Source organism: Nymphalis io, chromosome 14 (assembly GCF_905147045.1).
Source record: "Nymphalis io chromosome 14, ilAglIoxx1.1, whole genome shotgun sequence".
Lineage (NCBI taxonomy): Eukaryota > Metazoa > Arthropoda > Insecta > Lepidoptera > Nymphalidae > Nymphalis > Nymphalis io.
In genome coordinates, this window is record NC_065901.1 from 11,584,449 (window position 1) to 11,609,270 (window position 24,822).

Below are 24,822 nucleotides of genomic sequence, written 5' to 3' on the forward strand. Positions count from 1 at the left end.
TGTTAAGTTAATAAGTGTTTTTGTTGTAGTTTAAAGGCAGCTGTTGTAATAATAGTAATATTCTTTTAGCTAGAGATTTTTATACTACACTCGTATAGTTGACCCTAGGTATTAATAATTTTTAAAAATATTTTACGTGTGTGCTATCATTGCTGCGTATACGATACGTTGTGGTTTGGTTCTGTTGTACTCTATTTATAAGATTACGATTTCAGCGTTAGCAATACCTGCTATTGACAAACAAGACAATAATGAGTATATACTGTGGGTACAAAAAAATAAGATTTTTTAAAAAAAGCGTACGATTTTGGTCTTATAGTCTACTATTTTTAAATTACATTGTATAGGGTTCATATAGCGATAGATTTTAAATAAATCAACAATATGGCAGCAGCAGATAAAATTTCGCGTCAGGGAAAGCACTCCATTCCTATTGAAATATTGGACGATCTATGCAGGTAATTACGCACATTGTTATTTATAAACCACTTTCATTTACAGAAAATTATATACAATACTGGATTTGAATATCATATATTTGTTGGTTATGTTATAGTAAATAATCCGAAGAAACAATAAGATGTTATAGATAGGCGTTATGTAAAGTTTTTAATATTATATTACTTTCAACGAAAAATCATCATCAAAACAAATCATCAAATGCATGGTATTTCAAGTGTTTGCATTTATATTATACTTTGACCTACATGAACCTCAAAATCTAATTTTGATCGAAAGCTTTTTAACAGCCGATTCATTATCAACCTGCCTCAAGAAGACAGAGGCAACTTAGTTCGAATCTGCTTCCAAATTGAGTTGGCCCACTGGTTCTATTTGGATTATTATTGTACAGATGAGAGTAAGAAGCTCAATACATGTGGTATTCGGGACTTTGCAGCACATATATTTCAGGTATTAATATTTTTATAGCCTACTACTTTATGTCTGTAATAAAATTAATGATCCAGTAAGTATCCAGTATGAATTATTTTCCAGTACATAAATAGTGAATTTACTTGATCGTCTACTGGCCATAGGACTGCATAATTCTAGGTTTTGGGTTTAATTTCTGGGTGGGGCCAACAAAAATCTTGCTGATTTTTTCTGTTAAATAAATAACATTAGTAGCTTGGAGTTAATAATTGGGAAATGTTTTAATAATTGGGAATTCTTTGCTTCGGAAAATATCTAACGCTGACTAGTACTGTTGAGCTGTCCCATCAGATTATGATTCAGATTATGTGTAATGCACTAAAAGTCTCCATTTAATCATAATATAATTATAATAATTCAATTGAATTATAATAAATTAGGGATAAGAAAATTATGTTAATGTGTATGAAAATCAAACAATATAAATAAATACAGTACTGTCTGCTTAGGCATAAGCAGTTATCAAGTTCTTAGCAATATTCAATTTTCTCCTTAGCTTCATACAGGTACAGTGAACAGACTTTCTCAGCTCAGGGATTGGTCTTTAATCAAAAAATTGAGTTTTGTGTGAAAAATAATAACAAATTAGTATTATAAGAAAGAAAATTTTAGAATGTCTGTTTAAATATAAACTATTTTAATTTTAATAATACTAAACCATTAATATTATGAAAAATGTAATTATATAGTTCTTTATATAAAACTTGCCTCACTTTGTCTACAAAAATGAATCTAATTATTAAATTTCAGCATGTCCCACAACTACGAGAGCACATCAGCAATCTTGATGAAGTTTTGGATAACTGGCGTGAATACAAACAGACAGTACCAACATATGGAGCTATCCTCCTAGACACTGAACTGTCCCATGTGCTGCTTGTGCAGTCTTACTGGACCAAAGCATCATGGGGCTTCCCTAAAGGCAAAGTGAATGAAGATGAGGAGCCGTGGAAGTGTGCTGCTAGAGAGGTAAACATAGCTATTATTTGAATTAAAACTTTTTTAAGTGATATTTTAATATTAATTAGTATTTGAAAAATTTATGCTTCATAGTTCAGTATTAATGAATATATATTTTTGATTTTATTGAAGGTTCTTGAGGAGACTGGATTTGATATAAGCAATTTAATTAACAAACAAGATTATATTGAGGCAATGATACACGATCAAATCGTCCGCTTATACATCATTGCGAATATACCACGCGATACAAAGTTTCAGCCGCGAACGAGAAACGAAATAAAGGCTTGCGAATGGTTCCCACTAGCTGACCTACCCGCTAACAGGAAGGATATGACACCTAAAGTTAAAATGGGTGTCAGCCCCAATGCATTTTTTATGGTATTGCCATTTGTTAAACGAATGAGACGTTGGGTAGTAGAAAGGAATCTAAAAGTGGGCAGAAGAACGAGACACAAATCAATGGGTGACATTGAATCGTGCAAAACAAAGAACAAAACCATCTCACAAGGTCTACAGAACGAAATACAGGAGTATCAGCAGAGTTCTGGGCACAAATATACAAGTAATAATCATGGCAACCATTCAAATACGAAAGCGAATGGTAACAATGGCGGCGGTCTTAAAAAGGGCGGGAAAATGACAAAACGTCAACTTTTCACTCCACAAAATACATATACAAGTAATTTCTCCCCCGTGCTAAAAGATAACAGTCCAGCGGAAGAGATTGAAGAGAGCACGTATTTGAACTTCGTCGCGCCATCTTGGGCCAATTTTAAATTTGATAAACGCGCCATCTTGGAATGTCTGACTTGAAAATTAAATATTGTGACTAATGTTGATCTCACTTCTAAAGACTTGTTTCTTATAGGACAAGCTTTCATTCTTTGTTATTGAAATTATAATTTTCTGACGTATATTGTTGTATTATTTATACGTACTTTAAAATAAAAAAGAGATTTATAAAATCTAAAGTAATTCGCTTTATTTATCAAATCTAACATTGTTTTTCTTTATAAAGAGTTTTCAGCGACCAGCATTATTACTTTTTATTCATCGAATATCCAATTGCATTGAAATGATGTCTTTATGTGAAGAAAAACATCTGCCCATTTAAATATTTTTTGCTTAATTTTAGCAAACGCACTATCTTTTTTTTCTTAAACAGAACATCTCTTTAAGAATATGCAAATCACTAAAAATAATTTGTTCATGGTTTCATCTACATATTTTTGATTAGTTTTTAGATTAGTAGTTGAGTAGTAAAACGCCACAAACTAACTTACGAAAAGTGTATGCCGGAAACCTCTGTCAGAATGAATACCTATATAGGGCATACAAATTGATAGATAAAAAAGACTAGGCATATAGTTATAACAATACACAACTGAACATAATTTTTTGTGCTATAAATGGGCAGAATTCATAAGACAGTTCAATTAATTTATGGTTGTAGAGCAAAGTGTAACGCGCACACGCATCCATCAATTCGCGGGTTATCACTGGCCACAGCCCACGAGGACAAAGTTAATTATAATTATGTACCATTGCGCAGTTATCTTGAAAAATATATATAATAAAATACAAATATTTGAGGCGTGAATATGTAAAGTGTTTATTTGAATTGCATTAAAACCTTTTTCTCGGTAATCGTTATCGGAAAATATTGAACAAATATATATGATAGTTAGGAGATTACTTGATCCATACAGCAGCGTTGTTAAAAAAAAAAGTCGCGCCGTAATTTAAAACCTCCATTTTGTAGTCCACTAACAAAAGGTAAAGTAAGTTAATTATAGGCGCAACTTGTGGTCTGTTGAATGTGTTTGTGTTATTTGGATTTTTTAGAATAATTGAGTGAATAATTTGTGATTTGGTGATCTATTTTTAAAAACACCAATTCGAGGTTTTTCAAAATCAGTTTCAACTCTGGTTGCTTAATAATTATATACCTATTTACATCATTTCTTTGTTACAATTTTTTATCAATTAGAAGCAATGGAAATAAAAAACAAAAGTAGGTATTCTTTCTGTTTTCGTACTTATTCCCTTTTTGCTTTTAAGCTATCTATCACGAGATTGTTTTTTTGACATCAGCATATTCAATAATACAAGCCCAACGTTTTTTACGCAATTGATGCGCGTAAATCGTGATGTAAATCCTCAGTCGCGGATTCTTCTTACAAAGCAGTGCGGGACGTGGAGTTCTGCTGAACAGACCTATAGCACTGCAAACACGGCACAAGAGGTGCGAGGTCTGTACGGGGCATAACGCATATTCATCGAAACGAACAACACCCAATCGAGCAAAAGCAACGACGTACATATATTCTCTCGCCTTTAAATAAAAATCAATTCCAAAATGATATACTTGATAAGAAAACGCGTTCAAAATATCAATTTATACAAGAGATTGATGCTTGTTTTGCTTATCTCAGTCATTTACTTTAAATCATTTACTTTAGAAAAAAAAAATTTTTCTAAAGCATGGTCATGGCCTCCAACAACAAAATCACGCTACTTTTCGTACCAATAAATAAGATCGTTTATTAATTGTATCGGGTATTGTAAAATAAGAACACAAATAAATAATACCATTTTTAATATACTTTTATACAGCCCAATTAACAAAATATCACATCAAAGTGTAAGACAAATACAATAATTTACAAAACTATCCATAAACATGTCATTACAATTAATAACGTCCTAAAATAATAAGTTTAATTTTACGTCATATAGAAACTTTGATTGCGTGCATTTTTAACTTATATTAAAATAAAACACTTCCAAAAATTAAATTCATTTCGTTATTTACATTTTTTCATAAACAATAATAGTCAATACTGGTCTTCAATTTATTCGATTATCACAAAATTTATACAAAGTAGATATTTTTTAATGAAATAAACTAAATATTTTTTTGGTTAAATAATATCAAATTTTCGAGTTTAGTGTCATAGAGTGATGAGTGCCAATTGAATTTAATCACTTTTCAATGTATTTGATACTGGAAGGATGTTTTTAAAGTTAAACGAAAAAAAAGGAATTACTGTTCTAATAGCAAGTGAAAAAAAATAGTAGAACTTATTAAAATCGATTTAAATAACAAATATGTACAAAACAATATTTTATACAAATTAGTCTAATTATAAAATAACTGAAAGTACAAAATAACCATAGAAATTCGCGCCAAAAATAGTATTTAGGAAAAGTTTAAAAGAAAAAGGACACTGCCTATTTTTTTATAATATATATTATTTTCGCTGTAATTAAATATGGCCATTATTATCATAAAACAGCCATCAATCTGTAAATATTATTTTCTTCCTTATAACTCGACATGAAGGGAAAAAAATTTGTTTCATAACAAAGAAATGTTTCATAATTCAAATTTTGAACGATAACATTTAAAGTTTCCAATATTTGATTAAACTTAACAGATAATGAGAATTAATAAAACCAAATTGGTGCTTTCTTAACGCTGCCTAAGTAATGCTAAACTTATTTAAAGTCAGAATATTTTTAATGGAACTTTTTCACTAATGCTTATTTAAGCTAAAAAATAATTTAATCACGACTGTTAAATAAATTACCCTATAATTATCTCTTCTGTTCGAGAAATGTTTTTTTTTTTTAAATTATTTAATAAGATTCTGATTAGTAAATAAGCCTTATAAGAATTTAAATCCGTCATTTATTGTACATAGTTTTAGTCAAGGCCAATATAATAATTTTTTATCATTAAATCGTGTTACTAAAGGTTTTTAAAAATATTTATATTAGTACATTTTTTTTTGACAGCTTGCAGATCTATTTGTCATACTCTACATGATGTACACATACGTCTTATGGCGTAGCGAGTTCGCGGACTTTCCTTTATTTTCCAAATACAGTTTTTTATTATTATGGAATATTCAATAATTTTTTTATTCTATCAACGTGTCGGATTTTATTAACACTTCGAATGTGTCAAATAAGCCAAATATTTGCATCGAGTTCGCTCAATAGTATGGCAACACTGGATGTTTTTTTTTTTTTGTGAATATGCAAATACTTATCGGATTCTGTCCTAAGCCAAGCGAAGTGCCGCTTATATTCAATATACTAAGGTCGAATACATATTATTAAATGAGTATAATGTTATATTAACTGACATAAAATGAACGCGACCTTAGTTTACGTTACGCATATAAACAATTAATTTACAACAATTGGTATCTACATTGGTTATAACATACTATGCGTTCGGATCGCATTGTCTAGATTTAATCTTCGTTAGTGAACCTTGTCCTATTATTAAGGTGCCTGTATCGCCTTAGCAGTACGTATGTAATTCCCGAGAGCGCTAGAACGACCGGCACTCCAAGACCTATGGATATTATCATAATGACGAAGAATGAAAAGCCTTCCACTGGCGGTGATCCGTATCCCATGGTGAATGACCTGAAATTATGTTTTGTATTCTAAAATATACTGTTTGTTATTTTGGTTTATGAGGAGGCTTTTGAGGAGAAGGTTTGGAGCTTATTCCACCACGCTGCTCCAATGCGGGTTGGTAGAAATCACATGTGGCATAATTTCAATGAAATTAGACACATGCAGGTTTCCTCACGATGTTTTCCTTCACCGTAAAGCACGAGATGAATTATAAACCCAAATTAAGCACATGAAAATACAGTGGTGCTTGCCCGGGTTTGAACCCACGATCATCGGTTAAGATTCACGCGTTCTAACCACTAGGCCATCTCGGCTTCCAATCACAAGAGGAGTAAAGACAAATAAACAACTTTGACATTAAACTGACGCGATATCATTAAACGAGATTTTGAATGATCGGATTCGTGAAAAAATGTAGGCGAAGTTGTAATCGGAACTTTGGAAGTAAAATTAAAGTGGATATAAGTAGTTAAGTGGAATCGTGTTGTATTATAAATAAAGGGGAATCAATCAGGAACTGTTTGTAGTGCAAAGAGCAACAAGTCATCAGCACCGTATAAATTTATTAGTAGACGGCACTTTTCGTTGTCCATTGATATATTGCCGCGCGGGCCGATTCAAAAAATCCGTTCCAACTGCGCGCGCGGTCGACCTGAGCTCCTAGCTCCGCCGCGCGAGCCAATGTTCGACGGTTTGCCGCGCGTATTGTATACGCAGCGTAAGGCTATAGCAATACTTGATATTGTTGTGTTCCGTTTTGAAGGGTGAGTGAGCCAGTGTAATTACAGGCACAAGGGACATAAAATCTTAGTTCCCAAGGTTGGTGGCGCATTGGCTATAAGCGATGGTTGACATTTCTTACAATGCCAATGTCTAAGGGCGTTTGGTAACCACTTACCATCAGGTGGCCCATATGCTCGTCCACCTTCCTATTCTATAAAAAAAAAGGTTTGTTTATTTTTACACCTTCTTCGATTTCAGTAGGATAATTCGATTATAGGATTTAAGATTAGGTATTCATTGTAGAATTAAATTATTAATTTCCCAATTCGTGCAACGTGCTTAAATAATAATAGCTTAGTTGTCAGGTTTAACGTACCTATGTATGTATGTATGTCTATGAGTTCTTTTTATTCCAACATAACTATTAAATGCCTAAAGAGTTTTGGATGCATTTTGGGTATTGTTAAAATCTTTAGATCATCCTGAGTGACACTGTATATATATTCACTCATTCGGGGTAGTCAGGTTTTTATTGTAAGTGTCAACTCATATATTTCCAATAACATGTGTGCGCGTGCGTGTATGTGTGTATATCGATTTTAGTGTAGTGTGAACTCACCATGCTGTATAATTGTGCTGCTTGTAGTACCCGTCGCCCGTTTCTCCGAACGACACGAACATGTCCTGTACGAGCAGGTCGGCCTGATCGGTTTCGGAGTAGAACAGCTTCAGCGTGCTATCACGCGGGAGGTCCGCCCTGCAATATTTTGTTGATATGAGTCGCAATCAATATTAACTTTATTAATGCAATTATGAAAAATGGATATTATTTTATTTTATTTATACGTACCATCATAACAAATTAATGATTGTTCCCAAAGTTAATAGTGGGCACTTGATAGTTTCTAGAACAATCTGTTATGTCTTTACAAACACACACTATCAAATAGATTTTAAATGCCAGACAAATTTAACTACGAATGACAACAATGACAGTCGACACTAAAAATTAAAAAAAAAAAACACCGAAAAAAAAACAAATCAAGGTTAAATTCAAACTATACACCTAACTTAATAATGAATTTATTTATTAATTTCTCCATTATTTATAAGAGCAAGTCATATCAGCGGACAGTAGGTGGTACGCACCGTGTGAAGGCGGAGACGCGTGCGACGGTGGAGCTGGCGACGCCGCGCGCGTCCTCCGAGTAGGCGACGGGCCGGAACTGCAGGTATCCGCCCTCGCCCGCCTCGTACAGCGACGGACTCTTGATCTCTATGATCTGACACGACTCCGTTAATATACATACGAGTACAAACTGCGCTCCGAAACCTACTTTCGGATTTTATATTCACATCCAAGATATGAGCTATCGTGATAAGTTTCATTAAAATCGATGAGACAATACGTTCATGATTTAATGTACTGTACTGATGATTTTGGGTTCGATTCCCACCCAGGGCAGACATTTGTGTGCGTGAACATGTCTTTTTGTCCTAAGTCTGGGTGTAATTATCTATATAAGTATGTATTTACAAAAGAAAAGTAGTATATGAAGTATATCAGTTGTCTGGTTTCCATAGTACAAGCTAGGCTGTGTGAACTTGGCACCCGACTTTTGAAAATCGATTTTTTTCTTTTTGATTCTTATAGATAATCGTATGTACTTGATTGTAATAAAATTTATTTTAAAAAAGAGACCCAGAAAGAGAATCTGAGTACACAGACAACCCAGAACAGAGCTCTCTAGCGCAGATGTACAAGGAGACCCGACCCCAGCTGAACTGGGAAGAGGGTTTGAACAAAGAAGAAGAAGATTATGTGAATCGAGTAGCTGACCTAGCCTAATGAGATAACACATAGCCTTAAGTATATATCGTCTCACCTCAAAAACGCCTGGCGTATGTTCATCGTCCAAGCTCTTCCGCATCGTGTAATGCATGGTCTCAATAACTGGATCAGTGCTGACCAGCAGCAAGTGTAACGCGTACCGCGACGCGTTGTACTCCCGGCTCGTGGTTAAGTTCACGAGGCTCACGTCGACTAGCGTTGAGTTAGCAGTGTGGATCAAGTGCGGGAGATCCAGTGCGTAGTCTTTGAAGGGGATTAGGTCCAGCTGGAAGAAATACGTTTCATAACTGTATTAGAATTTCTAATTCAAACAAGCAGTGAAATTTATGATATAGGTGCAAACACGTTCGTGACGATAGCCAGTTTTCCGATATGGATGGCCATGGCTTCGCCAGCATGGAATTCAGTTTGTAACAAAATCCTGCCATGGCCAACCTGCCATGGTTGGTGAAGGATATTAGAATAAACATAAGCCGAAAATAGTAGACAACAAAGATACATACGTGAACTTAATAGACGAGACCGATTTTGATAAAATAAAGACTAAATGGTACCTTGTATAATAATAATAATAATACCTTGAAATATTTCTTTAATTTTAAGCCGTTAAGAAGACAAAAGAAAAAAATGTATTCGTTTTAGTTATTTGCCAATTGCTGTATTAACTTAAAAAGTAGCAGAAGCGCTTCCATGACATTAAACGATACATTGTATGATAATATCGTTAAGAGTATTATAAATGATAATTATAACGCTGTTTTATTCCATTTTTATTAAAATGAACCCCCATTTGCTTTGACAAAGACTTTAACAACAATGTATATAAATCACAATTAAGACAAGTTGCACGAATTTGCATAAGTACTTGTGTTATGAATGTAAATTTTTCGCCTCCAAAAAGGTTTTACTAGTAATAAAAAAACGGTCATGAGCGAGGCGGAATCTACGGGATAAGTTTATCATTTAGGTAAAACCCGTATGCAACGTATGAGTTATATATAGTGATAATATTTTTCGTAATAACGTATGATCAAATTTTAACTTTGTTCGTCGTAGTAGTATTTTTTTTAAATTGGATATGCGAAATTCAATTTAATAATTTGAAACTCAGTTGCATTTGTACGGCTTAAATATAGCTTAAAGCTAATGATCTTCGCTACGAGCCACGTGTTCTGTCTATTCAGCCACGACAGCCCTTCTATATTATACCCTAATTAAATAAAAAAAAGCCGAGATGGCCCAGTGGTAAGAACGCGTGAATCTTAACCGATGATCGTGGGTTCAAACCCGGGCAAGTACCACTGAATTTTCATGTGCTTAATTTGTGATTATAATTCATCTCGTGCTTTACGGTGAAGGAAAACATCGTGAGGAAACCTGCATGTGTCTAATTTCACTGAAATTCTGCCACATGTGTATTCCACCAACTCGCATTGGAGCAGCGTGGTGGAATAAGCTCCAAACCTTCTCCTCAAAATGAGGAGGGGAGGCATTTAGCCCAGCAGTGGGACATTCACAGGCTGTTTCGGTTTCGAAAATAAAAAGATAGTTTTCTATTATATAGAGTTACTTATCCATTTTGTCTAAGTTAATATATGTTGTTTTATCAAAATACGCTAGTTTTGATACCTACTCCTTATTTTAATAAATGGTGTAAGTTCCGAGGTACTTACGAGAATCCATGTGTTAACATGTGAGCTCATATACCGACCTCACGCACACATTAACGCACTCACAATAACAAATCTTACGTCTACGTCATCTGACGCACAGGATCATACGCTGACGTCATCTCACGCTCGAAATCTCAGTTAGCTATGTGTACAGAGCGCAAAGATGTTTTCACATCAAAATATCGTGTGATATTTGGTATATCAAAATATGGTTTATATTCGTTTAATATACATTTTAAAAAAATTCGAGAGCTGAAACCCTAATCTTACTTGTGTGACAATTGTATTCCGACCTTAGCTCTAATTATTGCAACTCATACGTTACAATGCTTATTCTGTGTATATTGTCGGTAAACGTAACGCATACATAGCATAACACATATAAACATACACTTTCATCATTATAATATCGAGTGCTTCCTACGCCGGACTTCCTGCGATAATTATAGAACGAGGTCTTTTTAATTGTGTAGGTTTATAAGAAAGTTTTAAGGAGTCATTAATTCAGCCCGCATTTGTTGGTCTGACAAAAAAGTTTCAATTCGAAGTTCTTTTTTTTATAGAATTGGTAGGCTTACCTGATAGTAAGTGGTCATCAACGCATTGGCATTGTAAGGAATGTTAACCATTGCTTACATCGCCAATGCGCCACCAACCTTGGGAACTAAGATGTTATGTCTCTTGTGTCTGTAGTTACACTGGCTCACTCGCCCCTCAAACCGGAACACAACACCACCAAGTACTGCTGTTTTCCGGTAGAAGATCTGACGAGTGTGCGACAGACCAGACGAGTTTGCAAAAAGCCCTACCACTAGTAACAGTATTCTGGATTTAAATCTTGCCTGTTCTACATAAGATTTATTTCGTAAAATTGCATTTAGAGTAAAGGATAACAGTACAGTATAGTAACAGCCTGTTAATGTCCCACTGCTGGGCTAAGGCCTCCTCTCCCTTTTTTTGAGGAGAAGGTTTAGAGCTTATTCCACCACGCTGCTCTAATGCGGGTTGGTAGAATACACATGTGACATAATTTCAATGAAATTAGACACATGCAGGTTTCCTCACGATGTTTTCCTTCACCGTCAAGCACGAGATGAATTATAATCACAAATTAAGCACATGAAAATTCAGTGGTGCTTACCCGGGTTTGAACCCACGATCATCGGTTAAGATTCACGCGTTCTAACCACTAGGCCATCTCGGCTTTAAAGGATAAGTGTACACATAAAAATAAAATAGCATCTATTATTTTATGATAATTTTCATATTTTCAAAGTTTGAAAAAGAAATCGCTGTTATTAGCGATACATACCTACACCAAACGGAACTTCTTACATTCCTATGATTTATTATGTAACTATGTCACGTACACAATATATTTCACTAATTGGATTGCGATAAATAAGTAAATATTGTATACGAATATGCTTAAATAAATTATCTATTTCAAATATATAACAAATTTTACAAAAATACATTACAAATTCATTACTTATACTTTTAATTTTCTGTTTTTACGATTAACAAACGTCGCGACGTAATTAATGTTCTTAGCTAATCAAACTTTCACTGTTACGAAAAGTCTTGGCTATGATTCACTTCCTTTTGCACATTTTATTTTTATTTTTTAAATTAAAATTGTCGGATAGACGTATAATATTCTAACATAAGTTAGATAATAATATTTTCTACAGGACATGATAACTTTTGAGATCTTACGCTATTTACATTTCACGTTTCCCTTAATTTTTTTAAAAACTTTAAAAAAATGATTATACGTTCACAATCATTAGTTGATTTTGTTGTTGGTACTATTGTTATAGCAAAATTAAAAAAAAAAAAAGTTAAAATTATAGTACTCACCTTAATGTTAATAATTTCAGGTCGCCCTCGTCTCTCCTCATTTAATATCCCATAGACATGAACCATCGCCTCTTTATTTGTCAATATACTCTCGTTTAGATGCCAACGAATCCTGTCAAGTTTGTATGCTTTCTGGGGAAATTTCGGGTCGATGTGGCCGTTGTCATCCAAGTCATCATATTCGTAAAGCTACAAATTACAATAAAAATCTCTTTAACCAAAAAACAACAAGCAAAAAAATATTAGTAAAAATGCAATAGTAAAAAATAAAAGCAACTTGGAAACTATATAACTCGTAAATAGTCAGTATCGTGTCTTTTTGCATTCACCTCTTTCTCTTTTAACCGATGAAAAATTGACCAAAAAATAATTTACATATTGACTTCTGAGCATTTTGAGGTGGATGCCAATATATATCAATTATTTTTAGAAGACATTTCAAAACTGTCTTATATTGCGGTAAAGTATATACCTGGATGGTAATTAAAACAAATAAATTTCGTTGTTATTAACGAGTAGAGAAGTAGAGTATGTTTGCTTTTAAACACATCACTGATCACAGACAATATAGATCGTCGTCGTCGTCGGTTTAATTTAAAACAAAAAATCATTTAGTATATAATATCTAGTACGACCATAACTTTCTTACGACCGAATGTCGACCGCGGCGGCAATTTAAAAGACCAGTAATTTCTAAATTATAAATTGCTTCTTCCATTAAAAACCTTTGAATAACTCATGTGATTTATATATACTCTGGATTTAAATATGTAATTATACATTATATTTTTAATTTAGTATATTAATATCTGTATCTCCATACTTCTATGATCGTATAACTTCTAGAAAAATAACAAAAAATATGAATAAACATTTTAATCTCAACGATCTTATAAGGAAAAACTTCCACAGAAGCCATTACATAAAACAAGTACCTATCTAGAAACACACGCATTATGAATATTTGTTATGACATGAATAAGAATTGAGTGCGAAGCGTATTGAATATATATATATATATATATTTTATGTTATAGGTAGGCGGACGAGCAAATGGGCCACCTAATGTTAAATGGTCACAAACGCCAATAGACATAGGCAATGTAAGAAATTATAACCATCGCATACATCGCCAATGCGCAACCACCTTGGGGACTAAGATATTTATGTCCCTTGGCTAATTACACTAGCTCACACACCCTTCAAATCAGAACACATAAATACCAAGTACTGCTCTTTTGCGGTAAAATATCTGATGAGTGCGTGGTATCTACCCAGGCGAGCTTGCACAAACTCCTACCAGTAAATAAAATATCGATTGTATTCTTCGTCTGTCGCTGGAACTCGACAACAACGGCGATGATTTCGAAGACGACCTACCTACTTCATTACCTCTTAAATTTTCAATCACCTAGCAATGACATAGCGATCAAAAAACTCATCCATTTAAAGATCCCTAAAGTTAGACTCTAACCTTTTAAGGCAAAATCTTTGACTTTTTAGCAGACGCTTCCTGCGAGATAGTGTCCGGGTCGAGTGGCAAGTCTCAAGCCTATATTCAGAAAGACTTTAAACCTTTATTACTGCAGCAAATGCAATGATTACAGCGTGAACCACTTGTTTATATTACGAGCATAATAACTCGACAAAAACCATCATCACCCAGTCATCACATCACGCCGAACAGCAATACATAGTATGTTTTGGTTTAAGGAGGCACAACGGCGATATAATGGATAATTAATATTTATTTTAGTGTCTGTCTGATAAACCATTTGCCAGTCTGCCTATTTATTTTAGGAATACGTTAATAATATATGTTATCTGTCAATGGAATGCATTTATTGATACAAATACGTCTTATCAATCTAGTTCACTTCTTCTAATTAATTTGAAACTAATTTTTATAACAATGAGGTAGCGCCTAGAATCGCTTAAATCGTTCTCTATGTGTTAGACTAAATTGCCAGCTGTTTTGATTAAGCCATTGTCATGCAATTGTAATAAATACAAACTTTTGTCAGCAACCCTGACAAAAGTTATTATGGTATTATAATATGGTCTGATTTCCCATCCCCTTGATTTCTAAGAGTAAGGGAATAGAGGACGTAACTGTGTTTGTGCACACTCTTGTACACGATAATATAACGCGTGCAGACGGCTAGTCTCCCGTAAAATTGACCACAATAAGGTGTCAAGTCAAAAGGATATTAACAAAAATGGTTAAGATCTTTGACATTGATGCTGCGTATAAGCTACCGTTTTTGTAAAATCTTGGTCAATTTGTAAAGCTTTTTACTTGATGGTAGGACTTCGTCTTGCACAACTGTCTGGTTAGGTAACACCAACTTATCACATATTCCTACGCAAATAGCCATATCAACTTAAATATGTATATATAAGAGCGAACTTGACTGCTTTGTTGGTCTAATGGCTTGATGTAAGGCCGCATACCCATAGGTCCTGGGTTCAATTCTAAATCCAGGTCGGGCCAATAAAAAGTTATTGGGTTTTTCTGTCAGAAAATTTGCAGTAACAACCCAGAGTTGGGAGTGTGTTCACTCCCAAGTGTCCTGCGCCTAAATTCTTTCCGGTTGTGTCGGATTGCCGTCCCATCGGATTATGAGAGTTAGGGAATAGAGAGTGCACTTGTGTTTGCGCATATACTTGTGCACTATAATATATCCTGCATAGTTGGTTAATCTCACTTGAGATTGGCCGCCATGGCCGAAATCGGTCTGGAGGACATTATTATAAGAGCAAACGCTTTCAGATAAATATTTGTCTTTCTAGAGAATGTGCTCATCTCAAAATATATTCAATCTCGCAACCAGTGATGCTTTCAAAGTTAACAATGCCAGCATTAAAAAAATTTTTTTTGGGTTTTTTATCTGTGAATATGTATCATATAAAAATATTTAAACAAGCATTGCAATTAAATACGGTCTTTAATGTTGCAATTTAGTTAGGTATGTAATGTATATATACATTTGTTTACAATTTGCAGATAATTTCACAATTGATGAATAATATAGGCCAGATAGTATAGATCAGTGAATCATTGTTTTATATGGATAAGTTATACATTACTTCCTGATTATACATTACTTCTTAATTATGCTTATTGTAAAATTATTAAATGATAAATCCTACTAATACTATAAATATGAAATTCTGTATTTTTGGATATTTGTTACTTAATTAGGCAAAAATGTCTAACGCATTTGAAAGAAATTTGAAATAATAATATGATATACCTTAATTAATATACTGCAAACATGCAGGTGAAGCCTCAGGGTGGAAGCTGATCCGAATGAATCTGATCATTTATTTGTATAATAATTATTATTACATCTTTCATATTTTTTATTTGCAATCATTATTAACAATTACTTAAGTGTTGTTATTAAAAAAAAAGATTTATATCCCTAAAATGTTGTCGATTTTATAACTAGTTGAAAATAACAATAGTTTTATTTCATCACTATGATTGACAGCAAAGAAAAAAAATTATGGATGATTAAGTAACAAGCTTTCAAACAACCACCATATTTATAATATTAGTAAGGATAATTATTTGTACTTACCTTGTCGATAGCCGTAGCAAAACTATAGCTTGGTTCTTCTGACAGTACAATGTTCTTTGGTAAAGTGTCACTCCAAGTTACATTTAAAGTTGAATTCAAACTTGTTACAGCAAAAATTACAGTTGGTAAGTGTCTTGTAAAGTCCCATATTTGATGTATTGTGTCTGACGCACCATCACATTTCACATACAATAGTGTTGTGTTAGATGAACAGATGTCACAACCTGGATTTAGTTTTGCTGTTATCTAAAACATAATGAAATTAAATGAACTCAAGCAACAGCTTATAATTATTTAGACCTGTAATTTAAATATATATAATAATAAATACAATAATATATTGCAAAAACTTCGACAAAATCTACTAAAAATTATAGTCTTTTAACATAACAAAGAGATTGACTATTATGAAACCAAGCATTATTTACAAACACTTACCTTTCTATCTTGTCCATATGCGTAGGAAAGTCCAATAAAAATCAATATCGTCTGGAGATTCATATTTATCGTAACAATAAAAGTATATATTATAAAAAAACTATCAAGTATCGATTACAAGGGTCGAGTTCACGATGCAATAAACATACTACAAATTACACGATAAACACTTCAGCACGTGCGAAAGCTTCGAGTGGATATAAATGCACTCGATAACGCCTACCAATATACAGCTATATTATATTAACATCTCTTTTTGTATGTTATTTTAAATATACACTTAATTCTGTCTTTCCATGATACACCAAGTGTCTAAAGTGTCAAGTGACATTTGATGATTTGACAATTGCGTTGTATCATATGGCAGTGGACATAGTCATAAAAGTAGGCCTAGCAGCTGGGGCGAATATAGAAATATTATAAAACTAAGATTAACACGCGTTAACATGTCACGAGTGAAATTCGATATTTTCGTTGTTTCTATGTATCATTTAGAATCAAGAATGTTATATTACTAGATTAAACTTATTATTAACTCACTAAACTATTTAAAAATGTCTGGATATTTTAAAGTTAGTTACGTAATTTTTATTATTATATTTATAAAATATATGTTTATAATTTATAAAAATTGTAATTGCATATTTATATATATTTAAAAAATATACACCATTATGTTTAATACTAGCGGCCCTCCCCGGCTTTGCACGGTTGTAATTTACAAATGAAAAAATAGGAAGCTTGTAAAAAAATATTTATGATTCTATCTCCAGTGGTTTAGGCTGTGCGTTGTCTTTCAGTCAGTTCGTTTAGATCTTAGAATAGATTTATCTAAGTTAACATTTTATTTGTTATTAAAATATGTGAAAGTAGAACTTCAAACTGAACGCTTTTTTGTGTCAAAATTTAAACCACAGAGTAGGTACAAAACCACTACGTTTATGTGAAAAAAAATTATGAAAACAACATTAAAAATTTTTTACAAGTATAGATTATCATAGCTTTGGATATAAGACAATGAAAACAACACTTCTGGGTTATATTTTTTAATATTCAATATAACTTCTTATTATCATAAACATGACTAACAATAAGTCAAGCAAAATGTTCTTATAAATTATTTACACAGCTGTCGCGACAGTGTCGGGGTTACATTTTTTTCGCGAATCCTCATCCTCAGGTGAATGACCGCGTTTATCGTTTCGCTTACCCTTGCTCTTTTTGTTTTGATTGCGTATTGCTTTAGACATTTTTTCTTCACCGGAGCTGAAAAAAAAGATTAATTAATATTAATAATCATAAAAAAATATATTTCTCTAGATTCCCAGCGCTGTTAATGTAGCAGTTTCGATTTTAATCTCTTCAGAAATTTGTCCTTTCTTTAGAGGCTCGTAGAACGTCCCGGCGATTTCACGCCACTACAGTCGAGGTTAATGTACGACATTACCTCGTGATTGGTAGGTGGAATTATTGGCGCGACAGATAACGCGAAATATCCGAGACGCTTTACCTGCTCTGATACACAAGTTTTACACTTTTGAGAGAATTTAAAATAGAAATTATTAAATCCTAGTGTTTTTTTGAGAAGAAGTCGTTTGCTATCATTTGTTCCAGGGGTCTAATTCTATTAAATAAAATTATGTTTATCCTAATCGAATCGTAATCGTTGCTGTTTAGCCGTTTACATATTTTTAATTTAATTATCGACATAAAAGTTTAGTTTTGGTATTATGGTATATGGTAACATTATATCGGTATGGTTCCGAACCTATCAATATAGAATAGTCGAAGTTGGTATGAAAATTGAATCGTATATTAACATCAGCCTGTCTTATCGCATAACATGAACGTGTCGGGTGGGTATCGCTCCGCACGGGAGCGGCGTGGGGGCCACGTTAGGGGCTGGCAGTGCGGGGGCTCACTTGACGGCGGCGCGCGCGCCGGGCCCCCAGTGCGGCGCGGGGTTGAACTGGAAGCGCAGCCGCCCGTGGCGCCGGCTGCTGGGGTTGGCGTCCGGCCGCTCGCTCAGCTCCACCGCGCTCGACACCTCCTGGCTCAGGATGTACTTGGCGACAGGATCCGATTCTATCCTGGAGAAATCATCTTTTGCCGTGAATGAGTCACGTATTATATTGTTTAATATTGATTAATTTATTTTATTAGACGAATCGGTGGCCTCTTGCATTAAATTCATTAAAAAAATATTATACCACATCTTAGCCGTTTTAAACTAGGACTTTACTATACATACTAGACTTGTGTTGCTCGCTAACGAGATATATGAAAGATATATATCGTACTAAAAGAGCGAGTATATCACCATTTCCTAAACAATGTCTTTACATTCTAGTGATAAGATTGAATTCAGATTAACTCAGAGGGAGAGCTACAGAGCGAGTATACCAGTAGCTCACCATTTCCTAAACTATATCTTAATATTCTAGTAATAAGATTTAATTCAGTTAACTCAGAGCGAGAGCGAATGACGAAGGATACAGATAAGACGAATAAAAAAATGTCAGAATGTGTTCCGAATGCAGTGTTGCCCGATTTTAAAAATGATCAGGGCTGTAAAGTTATACAGAGAATTACAAACTGTAGTACGTCATACAAAAATTTAAAATAGAAGCATTTGGACCTAAAATAATCTCTACCGTTCTCGCTCCGAGCGAGATATAAAAGAGCGATGTATATCTCAGAGCCGAACCGAACCGAAACAGCCTGTGAATGTCCCACTGCTGGGCTAAAGGCCTCCTCTCCTCATTTTGAGGAGAAGGTATCTTAGAGCGAAAGATATATCTCTCTTTTCTTCTTAGTGATATGTTTTGCGCAACTCTAATACATGACACATGACGGTTGTATGAGGCTAAGTGGTTTTGTCCTGTAAGTTATGCACTATTATCCGTTTCGTGTGTGATAGTAAATAGTAATTGAAATATGCGTTTTGCCGTGTCTCGCAGGGCTGTGTGCGGCGGCCTCACTTGTGGCCGGCGGCGGCGCGCAGGCGGCGCCAGTGCCGCACGACGTCCCACACGGCGCGCGCGGGCGCGCTGGTCTTGACGGACAGGCGCGCCGCGTGCGAGTACGACACGCGGTGGCCCGCGTTCAGCAGCGCCGACCTGCGCCAGCGCGGCTCGTATACGACTGTCCAACTTTTTTTTTTTTATATTCGCCGGGAGGGCAATTGAATCTACTCCATCTGATGATAAGTGGTTGTAGAATCCAAACGCGACGACGGCCAGTACAGTCGGGAAGAATGTTCTGCACTAGTCGCCTTCGCCTGTCCGGCCCGCAAGGTGCCATGTGTTACAACTTGTGCCATTGTAACACACTAGCTTCCGCCCGCGACTTCATGCGTGAGAGGGGCAGGTTTTAGGTACCCTATATCCATTTCTTTTCTCTGGCCGCCTCGTTGGTCTAGTGGATTGATGCAAGGCAGCAGACCCGGAGGTTCTGGGTTCGATTCCCAGGTCGGGTCAATAAAAAGTTATTGGGTTTTTCTGTCAGAAATTTCTCAGTAGCAACAGGAAAGCACGTAAAGCCGTTGGTCCTGCGCCTAAACTCTTTCCGGTCGTGTCGGATTGCCATCCTATTGGATTATGAGAGTTAGGGAATAGAGAGTGCACCTGTATTTGCGCACACACTTGTGCAATAAAATATCTCCTGCGTAGTTGGCTAATCTCTCCTGAGATTGGCCGCCGTGGCCGAAATCGGTCTGGATATTGTTATTATTAGTATCCATTTCTATATCTGAAAATATGTATGCAAAATTTCATGACGATCGGTCGAGTTGTACGTAATACGCGAAGCTTTACATACAAACAAATTCGCATATTTGTAGCATTTTAATTAGGATTTGTTAATCTTGATATACTAAGAAACTGACCCTGACCGATCTGGCCTGTGAAATTGCACAGCAACAACTGCCTTGTCTTCGTATTTCGAATGTCGTATAATGTCAGAAAGAGCGAAATATGTGTTCAACTAATGTCACTAAGCAACGTTTATAAGTAAAGCTGATAAATTGTACAAATAATATATCAATTGATCAATTTACTTACCACACATTACTACAGTAACAGCCTGTTAATGTCCCACTGCTGGGCTAAGGCCTCCTCTCCCTTTTTGAGAAGAACGTTTGGAGCTTATTCCACCACGCTGCTCCAGTGCGGATTGGTGGAATACACATGTGCCAGAATTTCAGTGAAATTTGACACATGCAGGTTTCCTCACGATGTTTTCCTTCACCATAAAGCACGAGATGAATTATAATCACAAATTAAGCACATGAAAATTCAGTGGTGCTTGCCCGGTTTGAACCCACGATCATCGGTTAAGATTCACGCGTATTTACCACTGGGCCATCTCGGCTTACTAAAATAATATTATTATACAAATAACTCACCTCATAACCAACATTGGCATCGTCTCCAAATGTACTGTCCCGAATATCTTATCAAGTGTATAGTAAAGTGGAACGTCCGGTAGTTCCTCTCTGACCATCGAAAGAATTCCCTGTATACGCTTGGCCGTTCCAAATAGCTGAGGATTGTCTTCCACGTGACTCAGGACCCGGGTGACAAAGAGCTCATCATGTATAGGTGCCGACCAAATAGGACCACCCAACTGAAAGAAATCATAATTCTTAGTTCAGTTTACGATAACTTTTATTAGTTTATGGTTGGTGCTGACCAATCGAGGTGGTGACTGGTGTTATTACTATTTACAGGGGACAAAGTATATTAAAAATTCATAATGCTCGTATACCATTCACTATATTATTAAAATAGATATAATTAACAATTTTTGCTTCATAAAATAAGCCTATGTCCTAGCAACACTCAATTGAATTGTTTAATGAGTCATCTATTATCTTTCTATTTCTTACTTTTAAGACTTTTTTCAATAATAATTAATTGATTGTGTTTTATACCTACTTAGTATAATCGTTTATTTTTATTTCGCGTTATACAAATGAATTTTTGAAATGCCGCAAATAAATACTTACTCGATGCCGTTGGTTACAGTGCTCACAATGTTCCCTGACAGACGGCGCTGGGGGGAGGAAAGCCTTTGTTTGGTCTGGATTCTTTTCAGTTGGATTAGGCTTAAATCCTCCAAGCGGTTGCAGCACCGTATTGTCGCAGCCCACGCAGTGGTATACCATAGACAATTTACTAAAAATGAAACATTATATTGTCGATCCCACTGTATTATAATTCCGTACACACACACACTTTACCCTTTCTTGTGTGTGGTTTTATGAAGGACTTTTATTTTAAGGACCTGCCTCGTTGGTTTAGCGGAGTTTATAAGGCTCTATAGACCGCGAGGTTAAAATCTCAGGTCGGGAATTAATGCAAAGGAATTATCTTGTTGCAAACAGGACTTTGTAAGTTGGCGTTGTTTATGATCTCGTAATTTGGTAAGTGCACAAAGCCGTCACTCCTGATCTCTTTGCAGTCGTCCCGGATAAAGACACATCGGGTTACTAGTGTGATGAAATAAAAGCTAGGAAGATAACAACAGCATTAAGGATTTAAATTTACAATTTAGTCGACCGATGTCGGCTTTCTGTCAAAATAGTACAACATTCTGCTGATGGTCGGCTGTTCTTTCAATTCATACTTGCAAGAATTCTCTTGCAGGAATAGCTATGAGGACATTTAAAAAGTTTTATATTATTGGTACAAGCATTTGATTTAATAATAACGTAAGTAAAGTGGCTTCTTTTAAAATGTTTGGCAATTTGATCAATAAAATTCACCTTGTAGTTTTCTTGCAGTGTATAGCACCAGAATAAATCTTAACAAATACTCTTATGTAAAAATCTGCCGATATACTTAATAACGGTACTATATACCGGCTGTATCTGTTTGCATGTTGCTCTATGCACTGTAATAGAATTCTCAAAGCCTAAAACAACAAAGAAAATTATCAACTGGCAATACTGTTAAAATAACATACCATAAATATAACACAATGGGGTATTAAAATTAAATACCATAATTTTACTAAACAAATAAACATATTTGAAAGTTTTTGTGAAGCATTTTTAGATTTATAGATCTTTAATACTCAGTTACAGCATGTAACACTACACTATACTCTGTGTTGAAGTAAAAGTACATAATATTTATAAGCAAATAAAGTATATAAAATATATCTATGATACTATGCTATTTTTAAAATATATGCTGTCCATTATGTAAAAATTGTGTCAATTTGTCTATACAACACAGAGTATATTTTTTTTCATATAATTTAGTAGTATAATTATTTCAGCAAAAAAATTATATGGTAATTATATGGTAATTTTTTATGGTATGTGTTTCTGGTTTCAAAACATATTTTTTGTTTTTACGCATCTCTTTCGCAATAATAACAAAATGTGATATTTTTTTATTTTGATATATGAAAATATTGCTTTGAGTCTTACCATTTCGTGACAACATTTTGTTTTAAGACTAATAGCACCATATTTGCTGTAACAGGTCTCTGGCGAATTTCCCGCCAAAACGGCCATGTCAGTTGCTGTCACAAGTAAAAGGCCGCCATCTTGAACACTCTGGACAGCAGAGTCGAGGAATATAGATGGACAGCCATATGGGTCTAAATCAATGGCTGCAAACCTTTTTGCTGGATGCTTGTGTTTATACATGAGCATGCTTAAAAATACAATTCAGTTAATGAGAACAATCCTCCTTTTATGAAAGTGCATACAATATAAGAAGTACAAAAACTTTTTACATTAATATTGTTTATAACAAAAACACAATGACTACAAGCGAAATAAATTTTAGTTAATAGAAACCATTTATATCTTAAATTTTTGAAAAATAAAATAAAGCAAGAAATATAAACTTACCAAGCATCATCGTGGCTAGTATCAATCAATGATTCCACTCCATTATGAACTATATTAGCCTTTATTGTTTCAACAGCTTGCTCGGAAAGATCATTGGCTAGAATTTTAGTTATATTTGGTATTTCTTTTGCATATCTGATACTTCTAAGCCCAGTTGCAGATAAAGCCTCCAGAATTGTTACTGGAACCTGTAATTCAAATATATATTTTTATCTTATTAGGATGCCATTACCATATCTCTACTTAGCAAGATTAGCAAGCAAATGATTAATATGCATGTAATGTCTTTTATACCAGTATTGGCATCTTCATATTATTCATATAACTAGAAAAGGCTTTAAATACAGTAATTCAGCAGTTCCTGACCTTCAAATAAATATATTTAAAAAACTTACTGTTTTAATATGTGCAGCCTCAAGGTATAAAATTAGTGGTATTTTATAAAGTAAATATGCATTTTTTTATAGTTTGTTGTCAAAATAAAAAACAATCTATAAAAAAAAAATAGCTTACAAAGGCAATATTTTTATAAAATAACTACCTACCCATCCCAACTAAAGGACTACGTAATATCTTTATATTGAAGGACAAACATACAATGAAAAAATCTTGTTTTATTGGGCCAGTAACTCTGGGATGTAAGCAGAACAATTTACAGAGTTTCTGAGTGTTATGACGATTGTATTTTATTTAAAATAAATTTCAAACTTAACAGCTAGTTAAGTTATTAAATATGTAGATATTTAAAAAGTAATGTATAAAACAGACCTCTATATTACCTCCGGTTCCTGCTGTGTCTTCAACTATATTTTCGGCTGAATTTTTTGCATTTTTTCTTCCTCTAGCAATCTTTTCCGCTTTATAATCTTGAGTGAACACACTTAACACAGCTATACTCAAATCTCTGTTGAATTCCTGTACAGGGTTGTAGAAGACCTTTTCAGTAGTCAAACGAATTTCGGCTTTGCCTTCTTTTATACATTTTTTTTCAAGATTCACTGCTGCTGCTGCTTCCATTTTCATAATAGTCTAATAGTTATAGAGGTTATTAATTTATTTTTGAATTTACATTGCAGTAAATAGCGAAAGGAGTATTTAGTATACTGACCGAAATATTTTTTTTCAATATCTGTAAGTACTTCATATATTATATCAAAAGAATTGTAGATATTCTTAAAATAACCAAGAAATAAAATAAAAACATATGTAGTCATATGAATATGTCAATAAATTGTCAAACGTTGAGCAATTGACATTTTGACACATCGTCCCCAGTCTGACACTGGACTCCGTAGACAGAGACTAACTTTCTCTGTCTACGCTAGACTCACATGAAACTATCATAGACAAAATAGTAGCAGGAAGTCTAAATAAAAAAAATGAGATAGTAAATAGCACGTCTTTATTAATTTTGTAAATTATACAAGAATCTCAATATAACTGTACATACATGATGAATGAAACATAATGTTAATAGATTTTTTT

The 24,822-nt window shown here is 34.2% G+C and overlaps 3 protein-coding genes across 7 annotated transcripts; 1 reads left to right on the forward strand and 2 right to left on the reverse strand.

Annotated features, from left to right (window-relative positions):
• The first annotated feature begins 68 nt into the window (after window positions 1-68).
• LOC126773269 (m7GpppN-mRNA hydrolase) lies at window positions 69-2,810 on the forward strand. 3 transcript variants are annotated; one of them, XM_050494090.1, is made up of 4 exons: window positions 69-458; window positions 739-912; window positions 1,684-1,902; window positions 2,026-2,810. In XM_050494090.1, exons 1-4 carry the CDS (start codon window positions 453-455, stop codon window positions 2,707-2,709), a joined length of 1,083 nt encoding a protein of 360 aa, XP_050350047.1. In that variant the 5' UTR covers window positions 69-452; the 3' UTR covers window positions 2,710-2,810. The 3 variants fall into 3 exon arrangements, with proteins under 3 accessions (XP_050350047.1, XP_050350046.1, XP_050350048.1); XM_050494089.1 differs by having other exon boundaries at window positions 72-458; window positions 750-912; XM_050494091.1 differs by lacking the exon at window positions 69-458 and adding an exon at window positions 650-667.
• A 3,081-nt stretch (window positions 2,811-5,891) lies between these two features.
• LOC126773262 (glycosylated lysosomal membrane protein B-like) lies at window positions 5,892-16,801 on the reverse strand. Its single transcript, XM_050494080.1, has 7 exons — window positions 16,470-16,801; window positions 16,032-16,277; window positions 12,445-12,633; window positions 8,943-9,173; window positions 8,206-8,339; window positions 7,676-7,813; window positions 5,892-6,339 (listed from the first exon to the last, which is right to left on the reverse strand). Exons 1-7 carry the CDS (start codon window positions 16,530-16,532, stop codon window positions 6,162-6,164), a joined length of 1,179 nt encoding a protein of 392 aa, XP_050350037.1. The 5' UTR covers window positions 16,533-16,801; the 3' UTR covers window positions 5,892-6,161.
• Window positions 16,802-17,499: 698 nt separating this feature from the next.
• On the reverse strand, window positions 17,500-24,552 carry LOC126773229 (probable tRNA (guanine(26)-N(2))-dimethyltransferase). 3 transcript variants are annotated; one of them, XM_050493984.1, is made up of 10 exons: window positions 24,446-24,552; window positions 24,106-24,366; window positions 23,338-23,525; window positions 22,909-23,137; window positions 22,237-22,385; window positions 21,478-21,646; window positions 20,875-21,095; window positions 19,451-19,588; window positions 18,392-18,559; window positions 17,500-17,735 (listed from the first exon to the last, which is right to left on the reverse strand). In XM_050493984.1, exons 1-10 carry the CDS (start codon window positions 24,479-24,481, stop codon window positions 17,591-17,593), a joined length of 1,704 nt encoding a protein of 567 aa, XP_050349941.1. In that variant the 5' UTR covers window positions 24,482-24,552; the 3' UTR covers window positions 17,500-17,590. The 3 variants fall into 3 exon arrangements, with proteins under 3 accessions (XP_050349941.1, XP_050349942.1, XP_050349943.1); XM_050493985.1 differs by having other exon boundaries at window positions 19,451-19,613; XM_050493986.1 differs by lacking the exon at window positions 19,451-19,588.
• Between the last annotated feature and the right edge of the window lie 270 nt (window positions 24,553-24,822).